This window comes from Lepidochelys kempii, chromosome 2, assembly GCF_965140285.1.
Source record: "Lepidochelys kempii isolate rLepKem1 chromosome 2, rLepKem1.hap1, whole genome shotgun sequence".
Taxonomy (NCBI): domain Eukaryota; kingdom Metazoa; phylum Chordata; order Testudines; family Cheloniidae; genus Lepidochelys; species Lepidochelys kempii.
This window is the reverse complement of record NC_136381.1, coordinates 65,040,208-65,054,139: the sequence shown is the minus strand read 5'-3', so window position 1 is coordinate 65,054,139 and position 13,932 is coordinate 65,040,208. Positions and strand designations below refer to the sequence as shown.

General features: G+C 41.7%; 1 protein-coding gene across 3 annotated transcripts in view; it reads left to right on the top strand.

Moving 5' to 3' along the window:
- CLVS1 (clavesin 1) overlaps positions 1-13,932 on the top strand; it is a 139,346-nt gene that overhangs the window by 39,637 nt on the left and 85,777 nt on the right. For all 3 annotated transcript variants that reach the window (XM_073331046.2, XM_073331048.2, XM_073331047.2), the window contains one exon: positions 5,213-5,387. In XM_073331046.2, the coding sequence (XP_073187147.1) occupies positions 5,213-5,387 (175 nt within the window). The remainder of the gene's footprint in view (positions 1-5,212; positions 5,388-13,932) is intronic.

Sequence of the window (13,932 nt, the reverse complement as noted above, 5' to 3'; positions counted from 1 at the left end):
GGGCTTCAACATCAGATGGCAGTCAGCATGATTTCCATAGAGATTCTGCAAACATTGACTGGCATGCTTGCAAAGAATCCACCTGGAGGATCAGTGTGCTGCCTTCATGCCTAGTTGTACCTCACCCAATAAAAGAAACAGCATTAGCATTCAGTTTTATATGTGCCATGTCTTAGAATATGCAAATTTGTAGACAGGGTGTGACAGTATGCAGGAAAATGCTAGATTAGTTAATCCTCCCACACTCACAAAATCAGGTGTCCAACTCTCCTACAAGTAACCTTTATTAAAGTCAATGGGAAATGCAGGTGATCAGTAGCTCTGTTAATCTGGTCATTTAGTTAGGTGCCTAAATACAGATTTCAGTACCTAAGTGTAGGCATTCATGAAGAAGATTTGGGCCCAATCATAACAAACATTTCAGTATGATTTAGAATTTAAATAAAACATATTTATGCTTTGTGCAAGCAGTTCTCATCCATCCCTAAAATTACTCCACCCCGTCTCCTTTTAAGGTGTCAAAGGTGGCAGCACAAGGAATGTCACCGTGAATGTTCTGTAAAGGAAGCTTTCCTGGCCAGAACTAGGAGACCAATCCATTTCTGCACCCTGTGTAGTCCCATTTGTTGCTTCCTACAGTGATGAACATTAAATCTGTTTTTAAAAAGGCATATGTGGGATTAAATTCAGACTTGGATTATTCCATTCTCTCCCCCCCACAACATAATCCAGGGTACAGAGCTGCCATTGGCAGAGAATCCACCTGGCATAATTGTGCAAGGTGCCTGCAATCCCCTTTCTGTTTTGATAACTACAGCAATCCAGGACAGCCCCAAAAAGAGAGAGCACAGTGTGAGGAGGCATGGCCAGTATATCATGATCACATTTTCCAATTCAGTGCCCCCTACTAGAAAGTTGCTACTGGTATTCATGGAGGTCTGACCACAAGCTAAAGCAACCCTCCCATGATGTGACAAGAATGCCAGTGGGGTGTGAATTGAGGGCACAGAGTCTGAAGGAGAAAGTACTTTTCCTTTATTGGAAGTTTATGTTTGTCCGAAGTGTTTATTGGTTAAATCCTGTTAAGAGGTGTTGTATTAATTTAGACGGAATATATGGGCCAATGGTATTCACATAACTGAGTCATTGGTCTGACCATTAAACAGTTTCAAATGAGGTTCATTTGAAATGTAACGTATTAAGTATGGCTTTCATTTTAATGTTTCCTTTCTCTTTAGCTGGAGAGAGTTTTTAGAAGGAAAAACCTTCTTGTTTGACAGTCTCTTAGATGGTATTAAAGATGGTAATAACTGTCCTTTTTGGGGAAAAGAGAAGAAATTAGCTGAGATGGGCTGGAGCTCTCATTGTTGCTGTTGTTGTTAAAGTCCAATCCCATTCCCAAGAAGACAAAATAAGGCAAACACACTCACAAAGGGGAGAGAAAATAACATCAAAGACAAAAAATGCAGCTTCTATGTCTGGTGCTGACTCTCACTGGGAATCTCGCTGCTGGAAAAACACAGGCACAGCGGTGGTCTTATCAGCCACTCGATCTGGCAAACTTGTACTAGCACTGGGCTATTTAGGGCATTGGTTTTAGCTGCCTCTTTTTGGTCACAAGCCTGCAGTAGTGTTGCAAAATATGCAGTCTTGGCCAACTAGGCCAGACTCTTATCAGACAGAAGGAAAAAGGAGAGGACTAGGATAGAGGATAAATGAGGCAAGGAAGGAAAAGGATACATGGGCAGCAGGGGAGGAAATGGAGTCCCACATTCTATGTGGTGTTCGGGATTCAGCCAATGCCAATAGAGGTGGTGGCATCATCAGGCCCAATCTGGTCAGGACATTTTTCAGGATTAGGATGAGGAAGTGATGGTGACAGCCATGATGATGAAGCTCACTCCAGTAGTCAGGTTTGTTTCCAAAATCTCTTTCTTTAAGGACCTCCAAAGGGAGTGATGAATGGAATAGCTTGTCCTCTCATTATTTTGTGCACCAATTAGGCCTAGTTGCCGACACTCCAATTTTTGTTTACTAATTTCTGGTTCCACACTTTTCTTGATTACCAGCATGATCTTAACACAGTCCTTGAGTTATATCAATAGACTTTTTTTATTTGGACTAATTCAGTCTGTTTTCCTCCAATATCTTTTCCCATCAACATTTGTTATTATAGGTTATGGACACCTTTTATAAACTGTCACTCACTTTTTACAGTTGAGCTCACAATTAGGGTAAATCTGAATGATCACAACAGAGGCTGACGAGTGGACCTGGCCGCCTATTTTGGATGTGGTTCCAAAGAATGGTAAGAGAGGAAATGCTATATGTACATTTGGCACTTCTTTGGACAATAGGATCCTTAAAATTAATAGAATAAATATTCAGATGAGACACAGATTAATTTACTGTTGTGCTGCAGCCTTCCACTACTGAGGAAAGCACTGTCTTTAGTTTGACTTCCCAACTCAGATTTTTGGGGTACTATTTGGTTAGGTTCCCAATAGCCCCCTTGTTGTTGCTAGGGTGCTGATAATGCCCAATGCCAAGAAAGCTAAACACACTTTCATCCCAAACATCTGCAGACTTCTGAGATTATCATATTTTGCCCTGGTGATTATACTTTGAAGGGTATTTTTACTATGTTATGAAGTGGGAACAAAGAAGCACAGAAAATAAACTGATTCTTCAGGATATTAGAGAGACAAGGTGGGTGAGGTAATATATTTATTTACCAAATTCTGTTGGTGAGAAAAACAACCTTACACAGAACTCTTCTTCAGGTCAGGGCTACAACAACACACAACACAACAATCTTCAGGATACAGTTTCTTCAAAGCAGAAATTATAAACTCTTAGGTCAAAATTTGCCAAAAGGGGCGAGCAAAACTAAGGGTTGGATTCAGTCCTGACAGATCAGTGGAGTTGCCCTTGGTTTTATGTAGTAAAGGCAAAACCTGCTTTAAAACTATGCTTTCCAGTTTTCTTTTTGTTTAATACAAATAGAAACAATATACCTTCAATATAAAATGACTCATTAAAGATTAAAAAAAACAGCAAAATAAAACAGAACTAGATTTTCCATGAGAGAGCACAATGTGTCCCTCCCCTGTCACAGGCAATATTAACTTTGAAAACAAAATGGCAGCCATCTTTCCACATGGTCAGAGCTCTTAGAAATTAAAAAAGACAGTGCAAAGATAACAAAGGCTACTGTACCAGTACATTACATCACAGGAGCCAATTCTGTGGGTGCTCCAGAGCTGGAGCACCCACGGAAAAAAATTAGCGGGTGCTTAGCACCCTCTAGCAGCCAGCTCCCCCACATCCCTCCCAGTGCATTCCGCCCCTAGCAGCCCGGCCGATCAACTACTGCCCCTCCCTCCCAGTCAGCTGTTTCACGGCATGTAGGAGGCCCTGGAAGGAAGGCGGAGGAGCGGGGATGGGTCACACTCAGGAGAGGGGGTGGAATTGGGTGGGAAGAGGTGGGGCAGGAAGAGGTGGGGACTTGGGAGAAAGGATGGGATGGGGTCTGGGGTGGAACGGGGTGGGGGGGCGTTGAGCACCCCCCGGGCCTGGAGGAAGCCAGTGCCTATGCATTACATAATCATTTCCATAAGGACTAAGCTATAATTTTTTTGGAGAGACTCATGCTCATTGTTTACCAAAGAAACTTTCCCAGTCCAGAATTACATGTTAAGAAAAATGTACCGTGTTTCCTTCTCTGTCTTTGTTTATCTCTCCCTTCTTCATAACTACAGATGTTAGTATGTTAGTAATTATTCTCTCTGAGCTGACAGAGCCCCTGCAGTCAGCCTAGTGCTAATTAATACAAAGTTCCTATTTTGATCTGTTGTCGTTATTTTCCATTTTATGCTTGAACCATATAAGCTGGGCAATGGCTAAAATTAATTATACAAAAAATGAACCCTTCCCTCCTTTTCAAATAGCCTCTCTTATTTATCGCTATGTAATTTATGCATGTCTTGTACAGACTTGCCTGTCTGTTTCTGGTTTTCCTCCTTATATTGTAAACAAATTGTTGGTGGAATGTATCCAAGGTGCAGGAATTCAGTAGGAGGGCTAGCGCAAACAAATTTTCTTAATAAAGCTAAACCTTGTTCTATGCATTACTTATTTCACCCACCTGAATCCTATTGTCTCAGGTTTATAACAGGGTTCTCTAGCTCTTTTTTAAATAAATATAATCTGTGGTTTCAGGTTTCACAGGGATAGCCGTGTTAGTCTGTATCAGTAAAAACAACGAGGAGTCCTTATGGCACCTTAGAGACTAACAAATTTATTGGGCATAAACTTTTGTGGGCTATAACCCACTTCATCATATGTTGTTGGTTTTTAAAACATCTGTGGTTTAACACGAGTTTATTGCTTCTTACTCCAGAAATGTTGTTCAAATTCTAACGGGTTTTCCTTACTCAAAGATCTTAGCACTGATATCTGTACTTTTGAGTTACTGTGCTGTTTCTATACCTTGGAGCATGCCAATATATGGCCAGGCAGTGCTGGCTAGGAAAGGATATATACTAGGGGCCAAATCCTCAGCTAGTGTACACCTGGTACTCCCTACATTATAGGCTATGTTTCTGTTTCTGAAGAGAACGACTATAGCTCATAGAATATTTTCTTCCAGCAAGAATGCTGATTTGCATCAGGTGAAGATCTGACCATAGGTCTTTGATTTATCAGGGTCTGTGAGTGTGAGTTTAATCACATTTAGTTTCTAGTTGTTACCAGATGCATTATTGTAAAAAAGGAACAGAACAGCAAAAAATTAATGAAAGAGAACACTTGAATTTTGTGAAACACAGGAAAATCTGGCTGATGCATGTCTGTCTCATTCGTTCTGTGGGCTTGCTAGTTGTCATAGTTAATGCAGAGTGTTTTAAACTGATACCCTAAGGCTGTTTCATTTACTGTAGACAAATATTTTTCCAGTGTAGCTGAGCTAAAATCTATTATAAGGGATGCCACAAAATGCCAAGAGATTTAACTCAGGATCTATTTTATCCATCAGTGAACAGATGTTATCAAATCAAGGAATACCTTGGTGATGCTTTTTAAATATCTGTCTTCTCTAAAGAACTTCACCAAAATAAATATCTGATTCCTTGTACATGAAAAATCCCAGGCATATCTGCGTTTCCTGTGGTCTGAAGATAATTACAATCCTTTACGTCTGCTTTGGCCTTAGGAACTCCTTCACAGATATTCTACGGGCTATTCTGTTGTCCTTGGAAGTTCTCATTGAAGATCAAGAGCTTCAGATAAACGGCTTCATTTTAATTGTAGACTGGAGCAATTTCTCCTTCAAGCAAGCCTCCAAGCTAACACCGTCTATCCTCAAACTGGCCATTGAAGGGTTACAGGTATGTTGAATGTGGGATGCAAGCATGCACTCAGTTAACTAGGTTTTGTCATTGTAGTCAGGATAATATTTCTCAGAAAGCAAAGGGGAGAAAAATCAATACAAAATTTCAATTGAAAATCATTTGAGTATCATCCAGTTATAGCCTAGCCCAAGTTTCAGATGTTTATTTTTGATTATCTATTGCTTTCATTTAAACACTAAATCATCATTGCCTCAAGCCTGTATTACTTACTGTAGCAATTAGAATAATGTTTAGAGATTTGAGATTTAATCCATTTAAGAGTTCCTGGGGATTAAAATCCCACAACTTCTGCCTTATGAAGCATGCCATACATGTGCGGGGTGCATATGTATGTGCAGGGTAGTGAAGGGAAAGGAAGGGGGAGTAGTTGTTATTATCAGGAGATGGAAATATACTGTCAAATCATACCCTCAAATATATTTGGGTTTGGGGGGTAATGGAGAAGAGGGAGGGAAGACCCCCCTGTGGGAATCAATGTACTGCCATTCAGACTTCCCTAATTTCCCGCAGAAGCCCTCCAAGCATGATAATACACCAGGCATTAAATTATGTTACGGTCCAGTTCAGAGGAGGTACGTGCATCTGACACCTGTAAACAAATAGGAACAAGGTAAAACTACATGAAAACCAGATCTGTATACAATGGGGCCATAGCATTCTTTAAAAGAGCTGTTATAAAGAAGATTGTGATCAACTGTTCTCCAAGCTCACTGAAGGTAGGGCAAGAAGTAATCAGCAATCTGCAGCAAGGTTAAATATTAGGATTTTTTTTTTAACTGTAATGGTAGTTCAGCTGTGGAATAGGGAGATTGTGGAATCCCTGCCACTGGAGGATTTTAAGAAGAGGTTGGATAAACATCTGTCAGGGATGGTCTAGGTCCTGCCTCAGTGCAAGGTGTTGGACTTGATGACTTCATGAAGTCCTCTCTCTGGCTCATTGGCCTAACACCCTTACTTGGATACTTCAAGAATCCTTTTGTTCCCACTCCAGGGTTCTGTCTACTTGATGGCTCTGTAATAAAGTCCAAATTAACTCCCTCCACTGGGGATATATTACATTCAGTATGCCGGTCTCTTAGGTATCCTCTCAGGACCTTTCACAGGCTTCTTCCTAAAGCCCCTCCCAGGACCTTTGATTGGAGAGACCCAAAGTTCAAACCACTTTACCAATCTCTCTCTCAAAAAAGTGAGCCACACCCTACTCTTTCCCAGCCTGCCTCATCATGGAGATCCAGTACAGGTCTAACTCTCCACCAATCTCCCTTAAATTCAGAAAAGAGCTGTCCTTGTCCACTTTCCCAGCATGCTTTTCTGAGAGGCCTACAATTTTCATGTGCCTTGGAAATTGCAACCTCTTCTCTTCCCTCCTGAATGCCTTTGTACTGGGTAGAAGCTAGGAACAGGCCAGTGCTGGATCCAGACCCTGTCTTAAAGGGTCAGCATGCCCCATTACAGACCCCTAGGTCACCTTGTTTGTTTCTGTTCCTGTAAAGAATGAACATAACTCTCAGAATTAGGTTTCTGATGAGAATGTTCACAGAAAAGGCATTTAAAATTAGATTTCTGCAAATATTTTACAATATTAGCAAGAAATTACATGTTTGTGTGAACAGTTTAGGTACTTACATGGCTCCCACTTTATCATCTCCCTCCCAAGTATTTATGTAGCTATCCTCACAATACCTTCTGTGCTATGGGGAATTAGTATTATCCACAATTTTACAGATAGCAAACTAAAGCAAAGAGAGATTAAGTGATTTGCCCAAAATTACACAGGATTGAACCCAGATTGCCTGAGTCCTAGTCTAGTGCCTTAATCCAAAGCTTTTTATTACAGGTTCTGAGGCTGCATTATTTTCTGATAAATCCCTGTGTAATGTGCAAGGATTTCATTTGTTTATCTACAGGCTGCCAGTCTTAGTGGCAGATGATTTCTTAATTTTTTTATTTAAAAAGAACACACAGATGATTGCAATAAATATATGTGGAAATAAAAATAACTGTGTTTCTAGAACAAATTAAAACAAGGGGAATGTGTTATGGACTGTGCAGACCACTGGAGGATTCCATTTGCAATGGCAATTGTAAACACTGCAATTTGGATTGCAAATGCTGGAAAACAATGCCTTGATGCTTCTTGAAGGTTACTACACCTCATGACTTCCAAACAACCATTCTGTTCATCTCACGCAACCAAAAAGGAAAATTGTTCTTTTTTTTGTTGAACATAATCTACCAATCTGACACCAACCAGTACTGGGCCATTCATCTGACATCAGAATAAAGGAATCAGGAACTTCTTTAGAGCATTCAGACATATGAATTGCAAAATCATTGTGGAGATTGTAAGTCAAATGCTCTTATATAAAATACAGACTTTTCAAGTGACTGATTTCCCTGTTTAAATAGTTTCAGTAACTTTTTCATTTTAACATACCTGTCACTATCCTAATAAATGTTTTAGTTGCTTCAGATGGTTTTTTAAATATAAGCAAGACCTATATTAGAGGGGGAAAGGGAGAGAACCACTGTATGAGTGTGTTGCTTCTACTTCAGAGGGTGCCTGGATTCATAGATTCCCAGGCCATAAGGGCCATTGTGATCATCTAGTCTGACCTGTATAATACAGGCCATAGAACTTCCCCAAAATAATTCCTAGAGCAGATCTTTTAGAAAAACATCCAATCTTGATTTTAAAATTGTTAGTGATGAAGAATCCACCATGAACCTTGGTAAATTGTTCCAATTGTTAATTACTCTCACCTTTAAAAATGTATGCCTTTTTCCCAATCTGAATGGAAGTACTTAGGAGGTTCTAGTCTCAAGGTTTATCATGTCCACAAAATATCTAAGTGGTTTTAGTGCTTTGTAAATATCTGCAGCCACTAATTTCCACATGCAGATATTCAACCAGGCAAATTAATGGAATATACCCATTCCCTTTTTTAAGGAACAATATTGGACCAAATTTATCCCTGCATCAGGCCAGTGAAGTGGATGGAGTTATAGCAGGGATGAAATCAGTTCATTATTTTATTATTACATATGGGGTTGAACCCAACTCCTGATCTCTACGGAGCTTCAGATATGAATTTTGCAGATTCTCTTCCTAATTGGCTGAACCTAAACTCCAAATCTGAACCCTCTCTCTCTCGTCTTAGGGAAACTGATCTGGATACAAACTCAGAGCTTTGGGCCCATCTTTGTCTGAAATCTAGGATTATTGAAAAATAAACCTTAATTGATTGAATAATATTAATCTATGTAATAATGTTTCTTGTCACCTTTAAGATGCATCGTGTTCTCCATCCTGGTGAAAGACAGCTGCTTGTCTTTGCAACTCAGCCCTTTCAGTTTTTCTCAATCTGCTCCTGCAATGCAACAACACTAAGTAATGAGAATGGATGTTATTCAGTGCACATGTTAATTAATCCCATTCTGTAGAACCTCCTCTAGTTATACCTAATATGCTTGATAGTAATGAAATTATTCATATATAGATGTTATGCAGATTTCTTATTTATGAAGATTTGCAGATGTACAAATTCCAGTTAAAACTCAAGTTGGCCTGAAATCACATTTTGCTCATTTTCCCATTGTTTATTGGATTTCTCTGTATGTAAGATCACACCGGTGAGTTCATTATAGCTCTACAGGGCAGCTCTCCTCTTTCTCAATTACCCTGTTTAATTACCTAAAATAGTGCTAGTATCACCATGTTAAACAAGGGTCGTTCTAATGCTAAATGACTGTGTACAGTGTGGCTCTTTTAATTATACCTCAAATGTGCAAGGACAAATGTGTTCTAAGCAAGGCTCTGATTAATGAAGTCCACTCTTTCATAGTGAGGAAATAGTTGCTGTATGTCTTAGTAGATGCTCTATTTCTTTCTAGAGTTTTTCTATTTTCTATTTCTGTTTCTTTCTGATGTCTGGGGAAGGGTAGATCTTACAGAAAAATGGTCATACAGAGGCAAAGGGGGAAAAGATTATATTTATACAAAAACAATTTACTATGCCAATAACTTGCTGGATTTTGATTTCTATTTGTTGTTAGCATTTCTATGTGAACAGCTTTCCCTCTTCACAGCCTTTCTCTTTCTGATTGCTCCTGCTGTGAAGTCATATTCCTATGTCTGTGATGTTGGTCTATTAATTATCCCTAAGGTTGTGGGCAATATTGACTGTAGTTTCAGTTAATCGGAGATTAGTTCATCAGGGTTTACCTATAACAACATTTCTTTAAACAATATGTTCATGAATAACTAAAACAATTCCAAGAAATATAGTGAACTGTGGAAAATAGTCACCACAATCCTTTTTGTAGGGGGACACGTTTTGGAGTGTTCCACTGAAAAGACCATGGATGCTTAAGAAAATTAGGGCAGAGGTATAGCTGCTGCAGTGAAGCTGTGCTGGGTGCAAGGAGAACTACAGAGATTTCCTTTTCCCTGCCCAGCATTTCTGCATAAGCTGCAGCCAGAGCTTTCTGAAGGGGAAAGAGCATTCCTAGGCACATTGACCATCCCAGAAGGGGTATGGGTGGATGGACTGGGGCTATGGCCCCTTCCCTGTGCACAGGCAAATGCGAAAATAAATATGTCTTTGTGACTACTTTTTTTCTGAAGGTGCATGAAGGGTTGCCAGTGATATGGTCAGGGCTGTTCCTAGATGGGTGCGGGGCCCGGGACAAATAAGCTTCCTCGCTAGTCTCCTCACTGTCCAACCGGCGTGCCCGTCCACCCAGCCCCTGCTCACCTCCTCACCCCATCGCCACCCGCCCGCCACTTGCCTCCCCACTAGTCTCTTCGCAGTCTGTCCGGCACGCCCCCTGCACCACTCTCCTCCTCGCCGTCCGCCCAACTGCCTGCTTCCTCACCCTTCTCCTGCCTTCCCACCTGCCTCCTTACCCACCTGCCCGCTGCTTGCCTCCCCACTAGTATCCTCACTGTCCGTTCAGCACCCCCGCCTCTCTGTCTGCCCGCCCACCGCTCTTCTCCTCGCTTTCCACCTCCCCTCCTGCCTCCTCACCCCCACCCACCTGCTGCTCGCCTCCCCATTTGCCTCCTCGCCCCACTCACCCATCTCCCCACCCATCACCTCACCTGAATATCGGGACAAATGGCATCCTGATTGTACATCAGTTGGGATGCGGGACAAAGGGCTAAATATTGGGACAGTACTGATTTTATTGAAGTGCAGGGGTCCCAAAAGTGTGGGGCCCGAGGTGGTTGCCCTGATTCGCCTTACCCAAGGGATGGCTCTGAGTATCGTCATCCTGGAGACACTGAGCTTTCTTCTGCCATATGCAAATACAATCCTCCTGCCAGGTGGAGCCAGCAGCAACAAGGGCTGGGTTCAGTATCTAGGGGTTCCTTTTCAACAATACAACACAAAACCAGCTCGAGTCCCCACCCAGTGACCTGGGATAATTACACACCACCCCTGGGTGCCTCTAAGAGGCAATACTTCCCCTCTCACAAGTACAGAGTCTGAGTGTAGCAAAAACTTTTAATAAAAGGAGGGAATTAACTCAGCATTAATTTGGGAAAACACCGCAACTAGGGTTCATAAACACACCATGAGCAAAATACCCACCCCTAAGTAAGTTGGGCAGCATCTTTTTCCCCTCAGGGTCTTACAACCCAAAAGTCCCCTTAACGTGCCTGTCCCTTCTCTGTATTCCACTCACAGTTGCTGTCCTTGGCTGGTGCACCCCCAGAGTTCAGAGGTCCATTCACAGAGTTCACCTCCCATCCTGTGTGAAAGGCAGGGGGTGGTAAGGAGGCACCTTACATGCTGCACTCTTCAGGCACTCCTTCATCACCCCAACGGCCAATTGCCATGCCTCTGCGGGGCTCTGCTCTGACCCTCTCCACCAGCTTCTCTGCTGGCCACACCTCTCCACCAGCCTCCCTGCTGGCCACTTGCCACGCCTCTCCACCAGCTGCCCGGCTGGCCACTCACCAAGATGTCTTCAGGAGCCCCACACACACATACTTAACACAGCTCTCAGTGATTTCAGCTGTTAGTGGGGGAGCCTCACTGCTGGTACACACTGGGCAGTCTCTTGCAATAGAGACACTGTCCCAAAGTAGGTATAATACTTAGACCTCGGTATCAGTGATTTCAGCTCTACAGCATGTAACAAGACTCTCTTGAGTCTAAATTAGCTCTTTTATTATACTACGGAGAGAGGAAGGGTCAAATGGTATCTAGGACCATTAAACAAGGCCTACAGCACCACATACAAGTACCTGTCCCCACCCTCTCTCAACTCATTGGGCTTTGGAACTCATGTCCCCTTCCTAGCGAGTGCCATTCAGTTGAGGGTGAGTCCCTCTATTGGGGCATGCCAGTACAGTTCTGCTGCCCTCGGTTCACACAACAAGGATAACAACCATTTATTATTCCTGCCCCAATAATAAGAGGACTGGGAATCTAACACCAGCCACAACTGATCATTTGGGCAAGCAATCCCATCACGCCGAGCACCTAGGCAGAGTGGGTGTGTCAAGCAAACAAGATCAGCTTCTGAAGTCTTTTTCCACAGCTCACCACTAGATGTAAGGGGAGAGCTCATTCAGACCCTGCTTACGCAAATATGTCTCCAGCAATTGGTGCTCTGTTCTAGTGTGTGTATACACACATACGAATGCACAAAGATAGATCACTCAGCCAGCACTGAAGAGCAGCCACCTATGAGTTGACATGTGACAGCTTCTTTAACACCACACAGAAGCACTACAGATCACTTGAGAAAAATCAGGAAAAGTGTCTCACAAAAACTGATCCCAATTTGATTAGTTTAGTAAAGAAATCCAGAAGATCAAAGGATCTGGAAGTCCAACCGAGCAGCATGCAGAACAAGTCAGCAGTTGAGGGATGGGCATGCAAAGGTGGCGTAAAGATCATTTTGGCACTCCATTGAACTGGGTGCTGCCATATATAACGCTTGTCTGCTCTCAGGCTGCTTTAATTTACACCACCCGTGCCAAAAGTCCCCTGGGGCTAAAACCACAGACAGAATCAGGAGGTGTCCTGACCATGTCTCTTTTTTCCCTGCCATGCCAGGAACAAGGGTTAGGTGCAGGAGGAGCAGGTAGCATAAAAGCTCTATGCTCACTCTGTGCCCCTGGAGAATTCAGGGTCTGTATCCGTTAACCCAGCTCAGTAGCCAGATTTCACTGTCAGAGCAATGCAAAGCAGCCGCACCACAACTGAGCATCTGTGCCCAGGCTTGTGTCACTAAGAATGTGGAGGAAGTTATTACTAACAACTTCCTTTAGCAGGTTACGGCTGACTCAGAAACTTTCCTTGGGAAGTTGTCCGGTGTGTATCATCCAGAGAAGTAGGACACTAGTATCCTTGAAAAAAATATCCTTGAGCTCTAGTCAGAGAATAAGTTCACAATATATTTTATTGGCAGAATTTGTTCTGAGGGAATTCTTAAAATAAGGATAAATAAAGCCACATGCTAATAGGATTTTGATTATAAATTTCTCTAATGTTGTACAGACATATTTACACAGAATAGGGCAGCAGCTGATATCAGGAGATGTGCTCAAGCTAACAAGTTTATTTGAAAGTTTTTGGACCTGGCCCTAGTTTGGAAGGAAACCCCAAACCAGGCAAAATTCACCAAGTTGAAACTTGTATTATTGATTTTGCTCAACTCTATCTATATGCTGGTAAAACAGTTATAAAAACTTGGGAGCTATTTCCCTGCTAGTGTAATTCAATTGAAGTTAACAAGTTAACAGTAGTGCTCTTCAGAGCGGGCAGAGAAAGGTATAATATGAACCAATGGCTGGAAGTTGAAGCTAGACAATTCAGACTGGAAATAAGGTGTAAATTTTTAACAGTTATAGTAATTAACCATTGGAACAACTTAACAAGGCTCATAGTAGGGTCTCTATGACTGACAATTTTTAAATCAAGACTGGGATGTTTTTCTAAAATGTATGCTCTAGGAATTATTTAGGGGAAGTTCTTTAGCCTGTGCTATACAGGAGATCAGACTAGACGATCATAATGGTCCCTTAGAATGTGTGACTCTGACTTAACGCTAGCGGAGAATTTGTCCCTGATGCTGACATATTTTATTTCTTGTATAAAATCAGATGTACCTGTATCATGCTTTAGGATCGCATGCAAACAATTTGATATAAAAATGTGCAAAAAAATTAATTTAAAAATATTCCCTAGAAGTACAGATTTGAGAGTGGAGCTGACTGAAAAATGGAACTTCTGTCCCAGGGGAAATTCTGATATTTCTGCATTTGGTTTTGTTCCAAATAGGATGAAGAGTATAAATATCAAAACTAGAGCTGGTTGAAATATTTCTGATGGAACATTTTTTTCTGTCAGAAAATGCTTTTTTGTCAAAACTGACATATTTTGCAGGAATGTGCTGATCTCCACAAGTATCAGAGGGGTAGCCGTGTTAGTCTGTATCCACAAAAACAATGGGGAGTCCGGTGGCACCTTAAAGACTGACCTTAAAGATGCCCAAATAAATC